The sequence below is a fragment of the Erpetoichthys calabaricus genome, chromosome 13 (assembly GCF_900747795.2).
Source record: "Erpetoichthys calabaricus chromosome 13, fErpCal1.3, whole genome shotgun sequence".
Lineage (NCBI taxonomy): Eukaryota > Metazoa > Chordata > Cladistia > Polypteriformes > Polypteridae > Erpetoichthys > Erpetoichthys calabaricus.
The window spans coordinates 49965644-49984547 of NC_041406.2; the positions used below are offsets into that span (position 1 = coordinate 49965644).

Genomic DNA, 18904 nt, shown 5'->3' on the forward strand with positions numbered 1-18904 from the left:
TTGAATCAGATTACTTGTACATATTTTGTTTTTATTTTGTATTTGATATTTCATTCATTTTGACTTGTGCTCTATTTTCTTTGTTTACCGAGTCAGTATATTTCCTAAACGCTGATCACAGAAATAGTCTTTATTCTTACATTTTTGAGTTTATCCTTTAGTTTAACGTCCATATAATGTACTGTGAATTTATGAAAAAATGCTGTAAAGCGAGAATGCTTTCAATAATAATGCCATGAATAGTTCTTATTAATCAATTAACTTTTAGCAGTAAACAGAAAAAAAAATCAATATTTGATGGGACAACCCTTTGATTTAAAAACAGCACCAATTCTCTTAGGTTCATTTGCTGTTAGTTCCTGAAGCTAATCGCATTGTAGGATTCTCCCAAACATCTTAAAAGAACTTGCCACAGTCCACTGCAGACTTTGTCCGTCTTACTTGATTCCACCTCTGCACATAATCCCAGACTGGCTAAATTATGTTAAGATCAGGGGTCTGTGGGGGCCACACCACCTGTTGCAGCGTTTCCTGTTCATATTTTCATTGCAGATAGTTTCTTATGATTTTAGCCATGTGACTGTGATGCTGTAGAATGAAGCTGAGACCAATCAGACACCTACCTAATGGTATTGCATGATGGAGAAGGATTTGGTTGTATTTCCCAACAGTAAGTGGGTTCCATCAATATATCAACAACTCTATATGTTGATGTTTACAAACCCAACCACTCCGGGAACCTCCTGCATAGTCCTAAATGCAGGAACAAATCCTGGACAGGGTGCTAGTTCATCACAGGGGGAACACACAAACATTAACCCACAAACCCTAGGGCAAATTTAGCATTGTCAATACACCTAACCTGCATGTCTTTGGACAGTGGGAGGAAACCAGAGCACCCAGTAGAAAGTCACGCAGACACAGGTAAAAAAAATACAAACTCCACACTGAGAGGACCTGGATTCCTTACTGCAAGGCAGCAGCACTAATACTATTCCACCGTCTCACATTGGTTTTTAAGTAATTTCTATTAATGTAATCTGTCATAACATAAACTAATACACATCCATTTTCCCACCATGACTGTTTACGATTTAACAGTTCATCTTGTTACTTTTCAAAACAGAACAGCAAGATTTTAAGCTGTGATTTATAAACTTTTAGGTTCTATGCATTTTATTTTTACTGTATAAAACATTCTCCTTTACCATGTAATCGTACTAATAGGTCTAGATGGCATTAGATTTTTAAAAATGATGTGCTTTTAAATGTTTATAGTATGCATACTAAGAGTCTGTCCACATAAATTACTCAAAGAAGAATCCATGAAATTTGTTATTAAAGACAAAAACAGTACATTACCAATAAGGTAAGTTCTAGCAATTTCACCATCCAAGGTGATTTCTTCATATACAATGTTAGCAGGCATTACTACCACAGAATTTATAATTTACAATTATTGCCCTTGATAATATAATTGTGATTATTAATTATAACACTACAATGAAATACATACTTTTTGTTGCCAAATGCATGTAATGTATTCTGTAAAGATACAGTACCACAGAACCTCCATTGACAGATTTCTAGGAAACCACTTAAAAAAATGAATGTGAAATTATTATTTATTATTGTGTTTATTTTTTGTTTTTCAATTATGATACACAATAAAAAATGGAAAATATCAGTGTCACTGTTTTTGTGAATTTTTATTTTTTCAACTAATCCAACATTTAACAATTTCATATAAATTTTTGAAGTGGTTCCCTGCACATTGATGGTTATACTGTACTGTGTGTAAAAAATCAATACAGGATATGCAAGTTGGCAAGACAAGGTGCATGTTTCATTGTACTATTAATTCAAGCTAATAATCACAATTATAATATGAAAGACAATAATTGCCAGTTATTAATTGTGTTATAATAGTACACGCCTATTAAAACATTCAATTCAGTGCATGTGCCATGTAAATGTGAACCCTGTAAAAGCCAATGCTGTATGTAATAAGTTAAAATAAGCACCTGATTGATGCTGTCACTTTTACAGGATTTGCTACAGGATGAAATTATATTTATACCCAAAATTCCTATGTTCGTCTCCTGCAAACCCCAGATGGCCAGGGCGACTCTCTGTCCTTGAGCAACTGCATATTTGTTCTTAAGTATATTCTGCTGCTCTTCAGACAAAGTTCCTCATCAATAAAATGAACCATTATGCTCAAGCATGTGTCCATAGTTCTACTCAACTACACAAATCAGATGTTGTTTCATAAACCGGTAATGGTTATATTTGTCGCGGACCATAGCATTAGTGGGACTTGGTGTTGCTTGCTTTGCTTTCATTTATCTACTGGACTATGTGACTGAATTTTAGATGGTTGTCTAAATGTTTCAGTGCAGTGCAGCAAGCTCACATAGCATGTTTTTGTGATCCACATAACCACTTACTGACAACATAATAATTTCAAATTACAGATGATTCTCTTCAATTAGGCACTAAAATGTCAAAAAAGCGGCAAATCAATTAAATTCAATGTTACTTATACATCTCAATTTTTCTGGAGGCTGCTGTAAACAAAAGAAAAACAAATTCACACTTTTTAAAAGATGTTGTTAGGGATCATACTCCTAAAAATATGTTCAGCACAGATGTTTATATGCAAGTGCCTCTGATACGCCAATGCACTATAACTTTGTGAATGTATATGCAACTAGGAAAACTCAATCTGTGACTCAGCAGAATTACTAAATATAGTGCTGTTATCACAACTTTCTGCAAATAGTACATCAAGGTAACTATAATCAAAATTGTGATTAATATTCGATTAATTGTGTAACTCAGTACAGTGCCTTGAAAATGTTTTCAGCCACCAAAACTATTTTCACATTTTATTCTCTCAGATAATAAAGTTAGACTATGGTAAAGTAACAACCTATCTAGGTGATCAACAAAACAGTGAAATCATGCCAAATCAAAGGAAAGAAATTGAAAGCAATTTCATAAAAAGGATAAATAAAATTATGACATTTAAAAAGTGTTCAGTCCTTTGTAAATTTAAGACTCACCCATTTTGTTGATGTGTAAGAAATGTGGGGATCACCTGTTCTCAGTTAATTTTTGAAGAGAAATTCCCCACCCACTTTACAAAAGTCTTACAGTATAGTAGAAACTTTCCATGAAAGAAATCCAAATGAAGATGGAAGACTATTCAAAACAAGTAAGGGATAAACTTATATAGAAGCACTGATCTGGGGAAGGCACTGAGTACACCTCAGAGGTCAGTGCAGTCCATCATACAGAAGCAGAAAACATATGAAACTACAACCACACTGCCTAGGTGTTCTGCCAGATAACAACAGGCAAGAGAAAAGGGTTAGATGAATTGGAAATGGAACAATCAAAACTAAAAGTCAAATAAAAGTGTGTGGTTTGTTATCAGAGGGACAAAAATAACCAAACCGAGCAAACCCACACACTAGTCAAAAATAAGTTAAAAATAAACACATTCATTTGAAGCCCAAAGTCAAAACTACTAACTCTGCAAGAGTTTTTTGTTTGTATGCACAACCTGGCGGTGACCTATGTATCATTTTCTCAGTGACATCATGCAACACAACTTCGTAGTGTCATCAGGTATCAACCAACTAAACAATGGAGTGCCAAAATCATGGTATTCACAAGACAGATAAAATGACAGCACGAAAAGACATTAACTAATTTTAGCATATCCAAAAAGTTGTTCTGACTGACAACTAATAAAAAAATAAAAATCTAGAAGGTTAAAAAATGCAGAAAGCAAACAACCCACTCACAAAAATAAACTAAAGCCACATAAAAAAATGAAATGAACCTGAATCATTACACTAGGTCAAGATACCTCTCTAAATATAGTATTTGTCAGACACAAATGGCATTTGTCAGAGGGGCTACTGTGATGCCAATTGTCACTCTGAGTTTATGGAAAAGTGGCAAGGAAGATGTTCTGACTGAAAAAATAGCCTTTTTCAATGCAATGTACAATATATATATTTATTGAATTATAAATCAAGTGTTTTAGGATTTATTTCTTGACATGACACTCTATGTTTTCTAGCAGAGCAACTTGCAAATCACAATAATTTACTTATCTCCAAAACAGAATCACTAAAAGGTAAAGTGAAGTAATTAGCCTCACAGAATATGTTAGTGGATAATATATAGAGAGCTGAACACTTAAGCCAATACACCTTGCAACTGCAAGGATAAGTCCCATTTGGCACCTAAAAGTTTCTATTAGCCGGGAGAGATCAAGAATCAAAAGGGGGCTTAAAAATAAAGTCAAAAACCACTAGAATGGATTGAAAATGATTGTCCAATAATCAAATATAACACAAAGAAACGAACGGCAAACTGGACAAGCCAGGAAGTGCACGACACTAACCTATCACCATCCTCTCTAACAGCCATCCAAACAACTGCTTGAACTTGATTGTGCCTGCAAGAAAAACAAGATAGCATCATAGTGTGATTTAATTTTAATGATGTTAAAAATGTACCAATTTGAAAAAAAAATGTAACCACTAAATGTCTCCAAGTGCTCCAGCTCTTGTTACAAATACTTGTTGAGATCAACGATTGGTTGAAACAAAATGACAGCATCTGACTTTGAGGTCTTATTAGATGGTGTGACAAGGCATTTTGATTTTGGGTTATACAGATTTATTTAATAGTATGAACATACACAATGTAAAATGCATTTCTGATTTTTAAGCAGTCACCAAATTACAAAAGAAATTTAGAAATGTTTTACTTTTGCAATGTTACATAAAGTAGAAGAAACTACGGTATAAATCTTTGGAAAATTATTTTTATACATTTAAATGAGAGTAACTATAATGAATGAGTAAAGAATCACGTAAGAATTTTTATTATGTTCATAGGCCAATATTTTCACAAGTGACTTTGCTAATTTTGTTTTTCCATGGCAGATTTTCAAGAGACAATGATGATTCTGTTTTTTGACACTGACAGGCTTGTTAATAAACAGTTTGTTCCCAGTAAATAAACTGTTTATCAGTGACATTACATTGAACTGCTGAGATGTCTATGGGTAAGCATCAGGAAAAAAAAACATCTAGAGCAGTAGTGCATACAAAACTGCATTTTGCACCATGTCAGCAAACGTGCACACACCATGTTATCAGTTTAAGAGTTACTGATTAAAAACAATGTGGTCGTTGCCTGTACCTCCCATATTCACCAGACTTCTTTTTGTTCCCAAAATTAAAATTGAGCTGAATGGAAGAAAATGTGTTACCATGTTAGAAATACAGGACAAAATAACAGACTGTAGACAATGTAACAAAAAAATTGATTACAGAAAATCTTAGCAGGAATTGGAGAAGCGCTGGAACAAGTGCATTATATCTCAAAGAGAGTATTCTGAAGGTGACTAAAAAGAAATTATTGTAATAAAATTACAATTTTAAGAATTCTGTGAATTTCCAGGTTCCACCCACATGCAGTATGAAGAGAAAGAGCATTTAATAAAGATCCTTACGTTTTTTTCAGTGTTTTGGCTCTGACAGTAACAGTTTTTTGCACATTTGCCTAGTTGTTTGAGGGAACATATCTGGGTTACAAAGTAAGAGGTTAAAAACATACCGTACATTTGCTTTTATTTGTTTAATTCAGTAAATCAGCTGGAACCATCCACATTATTACGTAGCCATATATTATTAAATATTTAATATGCTGAACTGTCAAGGAAAAACATGCACAAAGGCTCAAGAAAGTTGTATTTAGCTGCACATATATGTCTATGATAAAAATATTGACAACAAAAATAATTTATGTTCACTGTTTTTTGTTAAAATCATTGATTTGCTTCACGCATACTTCAGTTTATTAAAATATGTGGACTAACTGCTGATTTCAGAATGTCAGGTAGTTAAAAGCTGCTAACAGCAGTGAGCCAAAGCAGAGACGGCACTCATAGAGAATTTGATCAAAACGTAGAATTTCTATTCAAATAGCAATAACAATGGCAATTTATTTCTTGCATAGCCCAAGACTACAAAAGGAGTGCCTCAATGGGCTTTAAGAAGCCTTGTTTTTTGACAGCTCACTGAACAAAAACTCTCAAACAAAACTAGGAAAACTAAAATGGAAGAAATTTTGGGAAGGGCAATTCAATGACAAACCCATTTCCAGGTAGATTGGGCATGTAATCCGCATCAAAAAATGGGGTAAATACAACACACAGAACAGAATAGAAGTAATGTTCTTCAGACAGCTAGATGGCCAATCTATCATTGCCACCTCAGCAATACAATGTAAACACATTTTTGGCACCTGTATTTACTCCATTTTGCAGTTCATACCTTTCCCAATAATGTATGCTTAGGGATTTTTTTTTGTTAAGGTAGTACACTGATACAGTGGTTAGATCTTCTGCCTGACAGAATTAGCATCTTGAGATTCCACACCTGGTCACTGCCCATTAGAATTTTCCTCCCATGTGCCCCAAGATGTCCAACGTGTGTTCTTGCCTTGCATCCAAAACTGCCAGAATAGGCTCCCAGTAATATCTACAGAATTAAGAAAGTTTGATAATGATAGCTTTATCATACAACAAAATGAGTGGTGATGATATGGTGTAATAATTTAAGTAGATACCGCACAGATCTTAAAGTCTAGCCACAGCATTATTTAAGTAAAGTCAGCACAATCTGTAGATTTTAGCTTGTTTCATTAAATTCTTCCAAATGAAATTCTTTTTTCACACTTGCCCTTTGTAAAGTAAACAATGTGGTTTTCTATGGGTATTCATGATTTCTCCCAAAGTCCAAAGACATTCTGTTTTAAGTTAGATAGAAACCTGAGATAGACTGGCGCCCAAGCAGCTGCCAGCTCCGGTGATTGATTAATGGGCCGGCCAATGCCTGTATGGAGTTTAGTAACTTTTACCTATGTATTTGTGCAGAGTGGAGTTTCACCAGGTACTTCATTTTATCCTTACATCTCAAACATGTCATTGATTATTGACTTGAAATCAGTCAAATGTGAATATGGATGTGTTCGTTTTTGTGTCATGTGCAATGAAGAATAATAAATATATAACATGCAGGTTGATAATATTTTTTAATATTCATGTCTAACAATGCAAATGTTTAAAAAATTGCCTAGCTATCCAATTTTCAGTGCAAGGAAGCTGGATAAGCAGGTTGCATTCCCAGTGTTTAATTGATAAGAAAAGCACAACATGGGCCAGTTTACAACTTAATTACCTTCTTTGATGTTTATTTGAAAATACACTTGTTTATTTCTATGAAATTGGAGAAAATTATGACAAAGCTAAACTAGGGGAGTTGTGCTTGAGTTATTTTGTTGGGTAATCAAGGGCTACAGAGTTACAATAACAAGAGGCTTGCTCTATGCCATTTTCCACCCTGAGAGGATCATCTCTCTTGGTGACCATATTCAGGCCATGCTGCCTGGCCCTATGCAGATGATGAGTTGGCTAAGAAAAGAATCAAGTGTAACAGCCAGAAACTACATATATAGTACTATTAGGTTGTGTGGTTTGCAAAGCCATATTCCATTTGCTTTTTGTTAATGGCCCTAGTTATAATATTTTAAGTTTAAAGCATCTTATATATAATTCGCCAGTCTCCTCACTCACTCACGTCCGTCCAAAGACGAATGCGCAGTCACCTTCTGCGCACATCCGAAGCCTTCTGCGCAGTCGCCTTCTGCGCAGCTGCCCGAAAAACCTTACGAGACAGACATCACGGCAGGCGGAGGATTTACGGCCGTGAAAATTCAAAGAGAAAGGCGACTTTGATTAAAGCTCTAGAGGCCTGAAAGGCGATTTCGACTACAGCTCGAGGCCTAATTATGCATTCATTCAATACACCTATATCAGGTTTGTGGTGCTTATACTTATTACTATTCCACTCGTGCCCATTTCATCTTACGTTGTCAAAACGGGCTCTTTGTCTAGTTATCTATAATACATGAATAAATGTGTAACTTCTTTTTCTCCTGCCTGTTCTTGAACTACCATATAAGTTCTCCTGCGGATAAGTCGGGACTTGATTTTGCCGTATAATTTCTGGTATTTTATAATATGAGTTGTAGAAGTTGAATGCGGAAAACTCACACTGTTGGTCCAAGAGATTATGATATGCTAATGCCCACCTGAGAGAGTAACCACGGAGCACACTGCCTTTTTTTTTTCCCCCATGTATTGTGCCTTCGTGACCACACGGTAATACCTGAAGTATTCAGAAGCGACGATTGCACTGTTTTGTGTTTGTTATATCTCACACCCTCAAACACCTTTATCGTAAGAGCATCGATCAGAAGAAAATATGAAGCTGGTTTTAAATTAAACATAGTTGAAGTAGCGAAAGAAATTGGTAACTACATTGCTGCAACAAACTTCGATGCATCTGAGAAACTGATGTGAAATTGGAAGAGGCAAGAAAATGTAAAAAAAAAAAAAAATTTAAGTGTCACATTTTTGAAAGGGTGTATAAATCGGAGTCTGATTTTATGATCGATTTTTCAGGGTTTCAAGACCCGACTCATACATGAGTATATATAGTATATCTAATTGCCAAGGTGGTAATGTGTGGTAATGATTTTGGCCATTCTTTTAAGGTCTACATACTAAAGAGTATAAACGGGAATAGGGTCACCCTAGGACCCTATAATAACAAAACACCATGTGACTGACAGAATCACAATCCAAACTGATAACTGCACTGGACATAAAGAAGCCAGAATACACTTTGGCTCTCTGAAGTCAGAACACTGATGGATAGGTTTGGAGGGCCCAGAAAGAATAAAATGTTGGATCATTAAAGCCCTTTGTGTTAGTTAAGCATGCATAGAATAATTAGTAAGTCTAACACTCTCTAAAGGTCTGGTGAGTATGGAGGTTGGAGCAAGCAGCATTTTTTAAATTTATATCTACACAAAATTCTCTTTACAAAAAAAACTGAAGTAAAGAAAAAAATGTAGCAATTAAGATCCTGGATATTGTGCAGTGTACATTGTAAAATGTATGTAACTTATTACTATCCAGTGTGTCTAAGCAGTTAGAGTTAACAGGCAAGCATTACAAATATTTTGGATACTTAATGCTCAGCACAATGAAAACCTGCAACCATTTAGGTTAATGAGCAAAAGAAGAATCTGATGTTTCATTTCCTTGATTTGCTGAGGTAACATGTTGTGTGTTAACTCTCTGGTCAAGCAATTACAAAAGAATTAATTGATTTGCACCTGTTTATCAAAGTATTTTCCTTATTCTGTATTTGCTGTGCATATTAACTATTGTACACAACAGTATTCATATGTTATGTAATCTTTCTGTAGAACTGAAAGGGAACAAAAATCTTTCTGTAGAACTGAAAAAGGAACAAAAAATTAGACCATTTCAAACCCTCTTAATCAGAAAAAAGTGGTCTAAAACTCCAAAATATAACTACTATACTTTAATATGTGCACAGTAAGTGTTGTTACAATCTGAATGCAAAAAGAAAAATTTTGTTTTTGATTTATTTTTTTCAAAATGACAAACAGATCTAGGCATAACATTTTAAAAATGAGTATAATGCTTAACTTCAGTGATAGACTTTTTCAATGGAATAAGTGTTTTCTATATAATCTTAGAATCAGAAATAAAGGCATTAGGAGTGTAGTATAAATAAATACAACCCCAATTCCAATGAAGTTGGGACGTTGTGTAAAACATAAATAAAAACAGAATACAATGATTTGCAAATCCTTTTCAGCCTATATTCAATTGAATACACTACAAAGACAAGATATTGAATGTTCAAACTGGTAAACTTTATTGTTGTTTTGCAAATCTTCACTCATTTTGAATTTGATGCTTGCAACACGTTCCAAAAAAGCTGGGACAGGGGCAGCAACAGACTGGGAAAGTTGAGGAATGTTCAAAAAACACCTGTTTTGAACATTCCACAGGTGAACAGGTTAATTGGAAACAGGTGTTTGTCATGATTGGGTATAAAAGGAGCATCACCAAAAGGCTCAGTCGTTCACAAGCAAGGATGGGGCGAGGTTCACCACTTTGTGAACAACTGCATGGGCAAATAGTCCAGCAGTTTAAGAACAACGTTTCTCAACGTACAATTGCAAGGAATCTAGGGATTTCATCATCTACTGTCCATAATATTATCAAAAGATTCTGAGAATCTGGAGAAATCTCTGCACGTAAGCGGCAAGGCCGAATACCAACACTGGATGTTCATGATCCCTCAGGCGGCACTGCATTAAAAACCGACATCATTTTGTAAAGGATATTACCACGTGAACTCAGGAATACTTCAGAAAACCATTGTCAGTTAACACAGTTCGTCGCTATATCTACAAGTGCAAGTTAAAACTCTACCATGCAAAGCGAAAGCCATATATCAACAACACCAAGAAACGCTGCCAGCTTCTTTGGGCCCGAGCTCATCTGAGATGGACTGATGCAAAGTGGAAAAGTGTGCTGTGGTCTGACGAGTCCACATTTCAAATTGTTTTTGGAAGTCATGGACGTCGTGTCCTCTGGGCCAAAGAGGAAAAAGACCATCCGGATTGTTATCAGCGCAACGTTCAAAAGCCAGCATCTGTGATGGTATAGGGGTGTGTTAGTGCCCATTGCATGGGTAACTTGCACATCTGTGATGGCACCATTAATGCTGAAAGGTACATACAGGTTTTGGATCAACATATGCTGTCATCCAAGCGACGTCTTTTTCAGGGACGTCCCTGCTTATTCCAGCAGGACAATGCGAAGCCACATTCTGCATGTGTTACAACAGCGTGGCTTCATAGTAAAACAGTGCGGGTACTAGACTGGCCTGCCTGCAGTCCAGACCTGTCTCCCATTGATAATGTGTGGCGCATTATGAAGCGCAAAATACGACAATGGAGACCCCAGACTGTTGAGCAACTGAAGTTGTACATCAAGCAAGAATGGGAAAGAATTCCACCTACACAGCTTCAAAAATTAGTGTCCTCAGTTCCCAAACGCTTATTGAGTGTGGTAAACATGCCCCTGTCCCAGCTTTTTTGGAACGTGTTGCAGGCATCAAATTCAGAATTAGTGAAGATTTGCAAAACAACAATAAAGTTTATCAGTTTGAACATTCGATATCTTGTCTTTGTACTGTATTCAATTGAATATAGGTTGAAAAGGATTTGCAAATCATTGTATTCTGTTTTTACTTACGTTTTACACAACGTCCCAACTTCATTGGAATTGGGGTTGTAAATAAATATATTTGTACTTGCAGGCAACAAAAATGATATATTCTACTGGCTGAGAGCATTCACAATGTGACCTGTCTTAACATGTAACTTGTTTCTGTCATTATCATTTTCATAAGCATTCTTAAAAATAAATTATAGTCACTCTTCTACATGAAGCATCATTCACACTGGTTTAGAATTTTTATTCCAAGAAATTCTAATTATTAGCTACTTGTGCAGGGTCAAAAGTAAACACATTATTTTTTGCAGTTTTCTGTTGCTCTTCACTCAAACCTATCTGTTGTATTTAACATCCATACATTCAGTAAGTACATAACCTTGCTACACGTTAAACTGATTTTCACACTTTACAAATCTAAGGTATTTCTATTTATATTCATTTAAATGTATTGTTTTATTTATAGATTACTGTTATGAATAATTTGCAACACATTTTTAGGAATGTTAACAGTAACCTAAAACCCATACAGAGAGAAAGAGAGAGAGAGAATATGAAAATTCCACACAGATAAAGACCAGGCATAATATTTGTACCTAGGACATAAGGGCAGTTTTATAAGGATTTAAACTAAACTACTTAAAAGTAAACGTCTTTGAAATGACATACCATTTTATTGTCTTCTTCCTCCTGAGCCTTCCTAAATTCTTGTTCTATTGAGCAGTCCAGATCATTGAAAAGTCCTACTTCTTCACAGTTCTTCAGAAAACGTGTTGGCGTGGGTGTTTGGTCTGAAAAAAAAGATGTCAATTTAAAGGTTACATCAAATTACGAATTCTGTATCCCCCTTGCAACTACTCATTCTAAAAATTCTTGCACGTCTAGATGGTCACCAATACGTCTATAGACTAGGCATGTTTAATAATTTACACATGATTAAACAAAAACCCTAAACCTTAAACCCTGGGAGATACTGTGTGCATATATTATGCATATATATAACTGATCTGGTTGAAAATAATGTGCAAAAATCATAGATAGATAGATAGATAGATAGATAGATAGATAGATAGATAGATAGATAGATAGATAGATAGATAGATAGATAGATAGATAGATAGATAGATAGATAGATAGATAGATAGATACCCTACACCATTATGCTGAAGTTTGTTATTTGCACTGAGCAGGATCAATAACAGACATTGGGGTTTCCACATATCTTGGCCGTCCTATTACCAGGAATAAGTAGAAACCTGTATTTATCAAACCAAGTGGTGCTATTCTTACACTGCATTGTCCATGAATTGTGTCTTTCAGCATACTGCAACTATATTTTATTTTTTTCTATTTACATGTGTGTATTTGGTTGGGATGGCATCTGCCATAAGCCTATCCATGGAAAATTATGATGAACAGTGTATTTAAAGATGCCTCTTACAGCATCATTGTTGTATTTGGAAGTCAGTTGAGTTTTGTTTGACATAAATAGTAAACTTTGGTGGTCTCTCCATGATCAGACTGTTTCTGACCGCACATGTTGCAGTGTTGCAGAATGTTTTCTTGCAGGTGGCAGAGGTATTTTGCATGCATCCCATCAAGGTCACTGACTTACTGTGTGATCTTGAGCAACTCAATTACCCTGTTACATTTTAACCATAAAAAATACACATAAGCAACTGTAGCAGAGCTCTGTACTTGCAAAGTACCTTGGGATGATGTCAACTATTGAAAGAAGCTATATAAAAGGCTATGTGTTTAAGAACATTGTCTGCTTGACAACATGGTGCATTATAGAGAGAGAGAGAGAGAGAGGAGTCAGGAGCACGCACTGATACATCGCATTGCCACACCTACCACATGACAAACCAACTCAGGACCCCAGGTTAGGACCTAAGTGCAGCCCTGCAACGGGTGACACCTAAGCACTTGCTGAAACTGACTTATTCTTTGTTGAAACTCACAATTAAATATTAAAATCAGTAAGCAGAAAATGTGATTGTGGTAGTAGAAAGCTGTGAATGCATGGCTCCTGCTTGGACTGTTGTGATTGCATTTAGGCTTGTGTGTCTATGTTTAAACTTGCACAGGGCCTGTAGCTGTCAAAATCAGCTTTAGCATCTCTGTGATCCCTAATGGAATGTAGCTTATAAAATGAACGGAGATGCACAGTAATTGGGGTAATTCCAGGAAGTGCTAATACACCATATGCAAGAAAGTTCAGCTGTTTTGTTAGAAGGACAAAATGAGACACGCTTATCTAGGAAAAACCTTGTAATAACTGTAGGAAAAAATTAATGCTATTAGCATTGCAATATAAAGTTCACCAGTGTACATTGCAGCAAAGGCATTATATCTGTAAGTGAATCATTAGTTTTGTAGCACCGTAGCACAAAAGACCTCTGCTATCACAAATAGTATCTGTTTTATAAATACTGCACATTTAAACAGCTTAAAAATATAATATTTTGATTACAGTATTCTGTTTAGCAGATCCTCTACTATTAACATATGTTTCTCTGCCCTAATTATAAATCTGAGTCATATTGTGCAGGTATAACAAAAATGATTGCATATTTCAAATGGAGTAAGAATCCTGTATTTACATTGGAAAATGAGTACCGTATATTGAGAAAGAAAATGAGGGAAAAAAAACTTCTTTTGAGTCTTCTTTAGAATTCTTTAGACTTTAAACACCTGATTGGAGCATCTCTAATTGCCACCACCACTTTCACAGATTGGATAAGGTTCTTCTGCTGGAATAAAGTGTTTGCTTTTCACCAACCATAACGTAACTTCTCATTTAACCTAAAAGGTTTCATTTTTTGAATTCATCCGTTCACAAAACCTTCTTCCAGTTGCCTTCTGGCTTATCTACATGGTGTTTAGCATACCTTGGACAGGCAGCAATGTTCTTCTTGGAGAGTAGTGGCTTTCACTTTGCAACACCACCATGTACACTATTGTTATTCATTGTACTCCTAATGGTGAAATCATGAATAATGATATTAGCCAAAGCAAGAAAGGTCTTTAGATCCTTAGACATTTACTCTGGTGTTCTTTGTGATCTTTTGGAATACAAGTGGTATTGGAGTGATCTTTCTTAGTTCAACCACTTCTGTGGAGGGTAATAACAGGGTTGAACTTCCACCATTTCTACATGATCTACCTGACAGTAATCTGGTGGAATGTAAACACTTTAGAAATGGCTTTGCAACCTTTTTTACCAGCCTGGTGAGCATCAACAACTTTTTCTGAGTTCCTCAAAATTCTTCTTTGCCCAAAGCATGACATGCTTTCACAAACCCCTGTGGTAAGATAAGACTTTGATAGTTTAGACCCAGAATTATGTTCTTTAAATATGACAGGGCATCCCAAACTCATACCTGACTGTCATCCAATTGATTAAAACATCTGACTCTAACATCCTCTTCAAATGAACTGATAATCTTTATAGCTCACATATTTTTCACACACAAATGTGTATCACTGGATCATTTCCCACAATAAATAAATGATAAAGTATAATAGCTCCATGCCATTTATTTACTTGGGTTCTTTTTATCTAGTTTTAGGACTCAGGTAAAAATCTGATCACATTTTACATGATATTTATGCAAAAATGGAGAAAATTCTAAAGGATTAAAAAAAACTTGCTAACACCATTGTACCTACTTTATCCAAATATTAGGTTATCTTTGGTTCCAGAGGCTATGCCAATACAAGTAAATGCTAACCATATCCAGAAGTTGCAGTGGTGAGAGGGGGAGCCCAAAGATGGTACATTCACACCCAATCAGACTCTGGCCAATTTGGAATCACAAATTAACCTAACAAGCATGTCATTGGGATATATAAGAGACACTAGGGTAACCACATAAAAACCCATACAGATATAAGGAAAACCTATACACTTCAACCCATATTCTGGCAGCTAAGAGGCATCAGCATTAACAACTGTGCCAATAATGCTCCCTCCCAAAAATAAAATTAAAATGTAAAATTAATCAGGCTTTTTGGAGAAGCATGAGGTATGATCTTCTTGAAATAAACTAGCAAAAGAAAAACATAAAATGAAATGCCAACAATGTCTCATCAGAAGCATTTACAGGGCTCATCTTAAGATCCTAATTCATATCTGTATATGACTTTAATTTGACACTAAACCTGTACACAAAAATTTGCCCAAGGCTTCCTTTATACAACAGGCAACAAATTTGAAATTTCAAAGGAAGATTAGAATTAATTTGATACGGCCCAGAGGAAAAATGAATCTTTAAAGTGAAGCAGGTGAATGTTTTTCTTTTGTACATTTTTTATCTACTGCAAAGAACAGAAGATAAAGGTGTGCAACCTTATGTCAAAATGCATTTTATCAAACAGTAATACCTACATGTTTAATTAAAAATAGGATAGACAGAAAATGTAATGCATTACAAAATTAATTCAAAAAGATGGTGCAATGGAAACCTCAATGCTGAATATGTCTAACAGAGAGCAACTTCCAGACAGAAAGAAATCAGCTTGTCCACATTAATAAAAGGACAAGTGTCTGTGTGTGTGTCTGTGTATTTGTGTGCCCATCTGGTTACAAGGGTTAGGAAGAAAACTTTAAAAATAGGCAAAACATGTGGAAAAAGGGTCTAAAAATAAAAAAAAATAAAATGGTCTTATCTGCCTATTCTTTTGTCCAATGTTATATACTGGCAACAGCAGCATGGTAGTGACTTTCTTGTCCCTGCTCGGGACAAAATAATTAGGTTTTTGGCTGTAATGTTAATGACTGATAACTTTACATGTTGGCCAATGGATGAGTGAAAATAACAATAAATCCACACACATGTCAAGAAGTCAAAGCCCCAACACGACCAGGCTAGAATCGGTAAACCAGGCCAATGAGATAGCGACCATCACTGCATTTTCCCAGCAAAAAACGTAGACTATAAGAGTGGTCAGTTCAACAAGTGACAAAAAACAGAGGTTCTATGTGAAGAGGAAAAAGCCACCGAGAGGGAAAAGGATGGGTTGCATATTATTATACTAGACCAAATGGACAACCCATGTATCAACTAAAAACATGAGGTCTACATTGATTAGCTTTCAACCAGTCTAAGATGGGTAACTCAGCTAATCCAAAAAAAAAAAAAAAAACCATCAGCAAGGTAAAATGCAAAGAGGCAAAAAGTAAGTCTTTTATAAATGGGTATTTTCCTTTTTTTTCCACCCGAAATTGTAAGAAAGGTATAGTTTGAGTGGTGTAAATTTTGCAAACTTTTATGTCCTATTACTTTCCCTAACAACATAAAGAAACAACTCTGAAGCTTTTGGGTTTACAATATCTTAGTTTGGAAAGCTCTAGTCACATCATCTTTCAGCCACTGGTCTCTCCATAGATAACTCAAAAAAAAATTCCTGCAGCCTGTCTACTAACCACCCTTTCCCATTTGACACATGATGAAAATGTACACTGTTTCTCATGTCATAAAAATGATCTCGCCTTGACCATCTACAATGCATCCAGCACACTGATGTTTGGACACACTTAAAGGCAGACTTTTTCACACACCTTCTTGCTTTACTTTGTTTCTCTTCCCCTTATGAAGATTGACAGCTGTCCATATTAACCATTAACTATTTTAAGTCTACTAGGTATCACCCAGCCTTGTGATTAGCAGCAGTGCCAAGTTTTTTGTATTCATTTATATATTCTTTATTTATTAATTTCATACTTTATTAAAATGCATGTTATGTATCTAAATTTTTGCAAGTCGCTTTGAATAAAGGCATCTACTAAATACTACTAGTTAGCATAATAAAAACTTTATTAAACCACCTGCAATGACTTACAAAATTCTGAGGCCAATGTCTATAATGTCAAACTAACATTAAGAGGAAGGTGATACAATTTTCCTGAATGCAGCTTTAAAGTACAACTTCTTCTTCAGAAAATAATTTAGTGTAAGTGACATGATTTGGTTAGGACCTTATCCATGGCAGTATCCTCCTTCCCTTATTTTGCATTTTGGTTGGAACTTTGCATGCCACTTAAGTTGGAGTGTAATGAAGGATCTGCTCTAGAGCAGTCACTTAGACTCAACCATGTTGCAGCCTAACTGGCTGCAATTATACCTGAATTAATTAAAAAAAACTGGACTCCTGTCATAAAGGGGGAAAAGAATTTTAATACATTTGCTCAAGCATTAGCTCTTATAACCATTAGACCTCTGTTAAAGTGCTGGATTAACTGGTTACTTCTGTGGCTGACTTTATTATTAGCATATCATCTTTTGGCTTGGCTTTTTGCTAAGGCAATAGCTTTGTTCAACCCAGCTTCCGGACTGTTTTTCAACTCAGGGAGTAGCTGTTTTTACCTTCATACACATTGTGGGCTGGTTTAAAATCCTTTCTTTCTCTTTTCTTAATGGAGAATCTTGACATAGTATTTTGGGATTCAGTTATTGAATTAACTTTTTTAATTTGAATCATAATATTTGTAAGTTTTTATTAATATGAGAGCAAGAGTTGTGTTAAGAGTGTTTAGTCCTGTTGACTATATATTTATTTCATGTGTTACCTGTATGTGTACTTTTAAGGTCTCTCAATTGTCAGTCTGGATTAGCTTCAATTATTTATTCTGAAATGCATTTCAATTATTGTTAATTACAAAGTCTTGTAATATTAGCAATTTGGCTTTGTTTCTTCATTTGGAAGTCTTTAGAAATACTTTTGTATTTTTTACTACAGTTTGTTGAGATATTTTTTTCTGACATTAACAGGTTCAAGTGGTGGGGTATAGTTATTACTTATAAGGATAATTTAAATATTCCTACGGGAATTTGGGGTGGACTGCAAACCCACACTGTTTGGAACAGTCAAATGTGAAAACAGCAAAACCATCTCAATATGATCAGACTTTGCATGCTGTCCAACCAGCGACTTAAGGGAGGATAAACAGAATTAACTGTTAAAAGAATCAATTTAAACAGAATTTAGTTGGCTTTTTTACATTATGCATTTCACCCAAAATAGACTCAATTTATGCAATTTCAGATACATAACACTTGGGCAGAAAAGTACATACAGTCACTATACAAAATACTCATACATAAGCAGAAATATCAAGATAAATAAGCAATAATACAGATAATCCAAAATAATGATTGAAATGTAATCAAAGCCATGGTAAGTGATAAATCAGGTAAAAATTTGGCTGGCTGTTAACAGAGAAAGGAACAATGAAAATTAGGATTAATAACATTTTTGGAGAATATAAACTTCTAGGAGTTTGTGGTAACTGGAATAATTCAACTGAATAAACATGTACTAAATAAACATGTAAAAAAAAATTTGGTTAACCATATCCTAATTTTTTCTTTATCCTTCAAGGTTAATACTTTTCTTCATAGATAATCTGAACTATCCAGAAAATGGAAAATCTCTTTATCAATGAAATTCAGGGGTGAGTTTCCTAAGAGTATCATCGCACTAAAAACGTTGTAAACGCATTCTTGACATCAATTGTTGATTTTTGTGGGTTTCCTGAAACTCATCTTAACTAAAGTAGCGCATTAACTTCTTTGTAATCTTCGTGTTTCCGAACCACTCATTAATTGCCAAGTGCTTCTTAAACTGGATTCTTTCTGCACCAACAGAAATAACAGGCAATCATCCCACACGGCACATTAA

At 35.1% G+C, this 18904-nt stretch overlaps 2 protein-coding genes across 5 annotated transcripts in view; both read right to left on the reverse strand.

Annotated features, from left to right (window-relative positions):
- Positions 1-18904, reverse strand: part of tax1bp1b (Tax1 (human T-cell leukemia virus type I) binding protein 1b) — a 1153251-nt gene that overhangs the window by 502680 nt on the left and 631667 nt on the right. The window lies entirely within an intron of this gene.
- The window catches only part of creb5b (cAMP responsive element binding protein 5b), a 403670-nt gene that overhangs the window by 275892 nt on the left and 108874 nt on the right, over positions 1-18904 (reverse strand). For all 4 annotated transcript variants that reach the window (XM_051935766.1, XM_028818224.2, XM_028818226.2 and 1 more), the window contains one exon: positions 11888-12009. In XM_051935766.1, coding sequence (XP_051791726.1) covers positions 11888-12009 — 122 coding nt within the window. The remainder of the gene's footprint in view (positions 1-11887; positions 12010-18904) is intronic.